Source organism: Alexandromys fortis, unplaced genomic scaffold (assembly GCF_014885135.2).
Source record: "Alexandromys fortis isolate MF-2015 unplaced genomic scaffold, M_Fortis_MF-2015_v1.1 scaffold_221, whole genome shotgun sequence".
In the NCBI taxonomy this organism is placed as follows: Eukaryota; Metazoa; Chordata; class Mammalia; order Rodentia; family Cricetidae; genus Alexandromys; species Alexandromys fortis.
The window spans coordinates 1,222,260-1,226,944 of record NW_026068096.1 but is presented as its reverse complement, the minus strand read 5'-3'; the positions used below and the strand labels follow the sequence as shown (position 1 = coordinate 1,226,944).

The window sequence follows — 4,685 nt, the reverse complement described above, 5'->3', positions numbered from 1 at the left end:
AAAAAAAAAAAAAAAAAAAAAAAAAAAAAAAAAAAAAAAAAAACGAGGCTTTTAAATCAACTGTATGGTTTCAAGTATGGTGGCCCACGCCTTTAATCCCAGCCTTCAGGAAGCAGGATCAGGTGGAGCTCTGTGAGTTTGAGGCCAGCCTGGTCTACAGAGCAGCTCCAGGACAGTAAGGGTTACATTAAAATAGACAGGAGTCTATCAAAACAATCGTTTAAATTAACTATATAGCAACACTCAAGTCTATGTGATCCCTAGACACCCCCAAAATGACATTAAGGTGCCTGGATTCAACATGGCTCTCCTGGTCACACAAATGGTTATTATATGGGGAATTTGGGGACATGAGACCCAGGAAGGGCATCGCATCCTCCCCCACCGTAAAAACTGCCTATAGTCATCCCGTGGACTTCACTTCTTGGGCCTCAGTTTTTCTGGCATATCAGACAACAGGATTGTCTCTTGATGTTCCTGGGGTGGGGGAATATGCTGGATTCCTCTTTCATAGACCCCAAGAAGCCAAGTTCTAGGAGCTAGGAAGAAAGAACACAGATGTCAGCCATGCAGCCCTGGCTCAGCCCATTACCATACAGCCAGGACACCCTGGACTGCAGTCTGTGGGAAAGAGAGGTCTTTCTCAAGAGTCAAGAGGAAAAAAAACACAAACAAAATCTACCTTGCTATAGCTTTGCCCCCTTGAAATGTGTAGCTGTACAACAGAGTGGGGAGCTGTCCGGCCCAAGTTCTGTCCATTTGCACACCAACATGGGGACTAAGGACAGCAGCTGAGGGACAGAGTGAGAGGAGGCACCATCCATGCCCACCCTCTCTGGCTCAGCAGACACCAAAGATGGCGCCTCCATCCCACTACCTACCCTGAATATGCCTGGAGCCACCCACACAGCTACGGAGGCTGAGACTCTCTCCCAGTGTGACCACAACGGGAGCCCCTGGACCAAGTTCTCTTTGGGTGCCCCGTTGCCCACATCAAGAGCGGGGCAGCCTGTATCTTTTCTGTAGACAAGAGATGGCAGACCAAAGTCAGGTAAGTTAGGCGAATGACAGAGGCGGGTCGCCCTACCCCCGGAAAGCTGCAAAACTGTTCATTCGACCACCGCTAAAGAGGTGGGTTTTCAAATCCTAGTGCACATTCCCAGCTAAAATGGATAAAGCCTTGGGGCGACCAGGACGGGGGAACATCCAGTGCCTAGCAAAAGGTTTCCCCTAACCAATCCCGAGGGACTGGACTTCCCAGAAACCCTGGTGTGGCTAAGTCTCGCTGCCCACCTTGGACTTTGCGCAGATCCATCACAGGTGTGTGAAGAGCGCAAACACGGGGTTGGGGTGGAGATTTTAATTTCCAGTTTTCCATTGGACTGAAGACCCAAGCCCCTAACTTCAGGTCCAGACCGCGGCCTCCCTCCGCCACAAGTACACAGAATGGAAAGGAAACCACCCCTCACCCCCACCACCTCCTGGCCCGGCGCCAGGTACTTCGCCGCCCTCCAGAGGGAATCCGCGCAGATACCCCGGAGGCAGTGACCAGGATCCTCCCACCCTCTTTACAGATAAGGAAACTGAGGCTGGGGGTGGGGGAGACCGAGGATGAACTACGGAACCGGATGTTCTGACCACCGAGCGCAAGAGACCATGAGCGCTGAGAAACAGGACAAGAACACGAAGCTGGATTGAAGGGGTGAGAAGCTGGGGGACACGACTGCGCGAGGTGGCCGTGCCGGGGTGGATCCCGAACAGCCACCAGGGCCGCCCTCCGCGCGCAGCCCGACCGCGTGGCCGCCACGCCCCCTGCGTGCGCCCCACCCACCATGTCCCCGCCTTCCCGGTCGGCGGGGTGGCTGAGGGCCGGGCGCGCCCCCCTCCCCGCCCCCCACGCGCCACGCAGTTTCGGGGTTCCCAGCGAGGTGGGGGAAGAGGGCTTCCCGAGAGCGCTCCAAGGCTCCGCCTGAACCCTACGAGGGCTAGGAACGTGGGGTTTACCTGTGTGCGTCCGCAGGTGTGACTTGAGGTGCGAAGACTTGTAATAGGCTTTGGCGCAGCCAGGGAAGGGGCAGCGGTGGCTCTTGGCGGCGCCGGGGGCGCGGCCCGAAGACGGCGACGAAGCGGCCGAGGAGGAGACCGGAGAGGTGCCCCCCGCGGTGCTGGCTGCGGTGGCGACTCCGGGCCCGCCTCGCAGATCAGCCAGGATGCTGGCGGCCAGCAGGTGGGGCGCAGCAGTGGCGCCTCCCGGCCCCGGAACGGTGGCTGGCGGTGGCGGTGCCCCAGGGGTCCCCGGCGGCGTGGCCTCACGGCGCGTGGCGCGCACATCCAGGCCGGCTGTGGGGCCCGTGCCCTCGGGGCCGGGTCGCCCGCGATGCACCACGGCTCCAGAGGAGATGGCCATGAGAACGTCGGCGGCGAAGTAATCCACGCACGCCACGGCCGCCGACATGCCGGGCAAGGACGCGCGGGCGCGGGATCGGCGGCGGGAGAGAAGCGGAGGCGGCAGGAGCTGCGCCCGTCCGGCCGGCTGCGGCTGCTGAAGTGCAGGAGGCGGAGGAGGAGAGGGAGGAGGCGGCCCCGGCGCGCCGCCGCCACCCGCGCTCAGCCCCGCCCCACCCCGCCTGACGCGCCTTGACGCACCGGAGCCCGCGGGGGCGGCCGCGGCCCGCCCCGCCCGGAGGACGCCCCCTCGGGGCTCAGTGGCCACGCCCTCCCACCGCGGTCACGCCCCCTCCTGCCGCGCCCTCCACCATCCGGAGAGTCGCGCGCCACCGGGGGTGGGCGGAGCTCACTCTGCCCGCTGCCGGTCCTTCCCCACTTCCACACCCTTGTGCGCTGGCAAAGCACCCGGCGACCCCCAGCACCCTAGATCGTGCGCTCTCCACACGAGAAAAAGCCAAACGGAGAGAAACCCTGCCCGCGACCTGATTTGCACTACCCCCACCGGTGCCCTTTCCGGATTGCCACCTCCCCACGAGCTGAGAGTTACGCCCACTCGGCGACACGCCCACAAGCCCTACCCCAGTCTCGGATGCCCCACCTCCCTCCCCAGTGCGCGCCACGCCTCCTCCGGGTCCGCGCTCCTTCTCGCGGACGCGCCCACCACGCTGTGCCGGGTGCGCAGACGCCGGGAGTCCTCCCCTCTCCAACTTGTCCCTCCCCCACACACAAGCACTGGGGCGCGCCCCTGTCCGCGAAGGGGAGGGGACGGCAGGGATCCGCACGTGGCCAGGGTGGGGGTGCAGAAGCCCGCGTCCCCGCCCCCGGGCCACGTGCGCGACCTTCCCCCCCCCCCTTCCTCGCCCTGGCGCCTGGCAGGAACCCGGCAGCCCTGATTCCCCACTTCTGGGGTCCCCAATGCCATGCATGTCTTGGGATATAAATATTCCGGCGGTGAGACTTTGGAACGTACGGTGGTGCCCTACACCCCACTTGGCCGAGCGAATCTGTAGAGTTCGTTTTTGCGCACGGAGATTCGGGAATAATCGGAATGGCAAAAGTGAGCGGGGCTGCAGTAAAAAGGTCTGTCTCGGTCACCCGCTCGAAGCTAGGGACACCGGAGTTCCGGGCGTTCCTTCCCTTCCCCGGTTGGGGGCCTTTGAGACTGGAGCAGGGAAAGTGCAGCTAGCTGATGGAGTGATTGGAAACTCGCGTGGATGATTCGGCCAAGTTGTGGTCCCCTAAAAGCCCCAGGCCCCAGTCGCCCGGTGCGCGGAAGTCGGCGCCCAGGCTCCCGCCCCTTCCTAACTCCCGCCTGGTTGTGGAGGCCATGCAGTGGCCCGGACGGCCTCCAGGGGGCGAAGCACGCTAGCCGACAGCAGTCTGTCTGTCAAGGCTCTTCACGGTTGTTCCCAGCAAAGGCTAGACGGTGGCAGTGATCCTGAGTGTCATCTCTACCTTCCCCACATTGCACCCCCAGCTGACTTCCCCAGGTTCTACCTCTCTGCCCTCGGGTCGGCCATGTTTCCCCAAGAACCCTCTGTACTTGGTGGTGACACCTATGTTCCTCAATGACTGAAGTTGGATACTCTGCTGGGGGGGAGGGGGCAGCAATACTCTGACTGGACAGGAGTGGGCCAGGAGGACACACCCGCGTTTCTTCCTCAGGCTTGCACTCCAACAACCAGAACCATGTAGGTCCTGGCCCAGCTTCTGTGTCTTCGAAGGTAAGGGCGGTATCCTTCCTGCAGGAATTCGTTGCCCTCCCTCCGCACCCTTGCACCCACCCTTGGCATCCCCAGACACACACACACACACACACACACACACACACACACCTGAAGAGAGGAGCCATGAACAGCCCTTTGCTGAGAACTACAGCCAGGATGAATGAAGATTAGCGCAACCCTTGGCTCAAGAGGTCACACCTAACAGCCAGCCCCACAGTGATAAGTTTTGTATCTGGTGGTGCCACTTAGCATGCCCCAACCATATATCCTTAGACCCCAGTAGTGATCCACCACCCGGAGCAGCCCCGGGCGGGTGCTCATACACAACTCCTGCATATTCTCCTTGCATCCCAGCCCCCCCCTCGAGTCAGTTTGATACTATGTGTCAAACTATGGAATCTGCGGCTGACCCAGGAGGGGCCTTACCTTACAGATGGTACTGTCAAAGCTGGAACCCTGTGCACACAATTCTGGCGCTGAGGGTTCTGGGAAACTACCCAGCTCGCTCCC

General features: G+C 61.2%; 1 protein-coding gene across 1 annotated transcript in view; it reads right to left on the bottom strand.

Annotated features, from left to right (window-relative positions):
- Klf16 (KLF transcription factor 16) overlaps positions 1–2,953 on the bottom strand; it is a 10,763-nt gene extending 7,810 nt beyond the window's left edge. Inside the window, exon 1 of the mRNA XM_050123533.1 lies at positions 2,005–2,953. Coding sequence (XP_049979490.1) covers positions 2,005–2,455 — 451 coding nt within the window. The 5' untranslated portion in view covers positions 2,456–2,953. The remainder of the gene's footprint in view (positions 1–2,004) is intronic.
- Between the last annotated feature and the right edge of the window lie 1,732 nt (positions 2,954–4,685).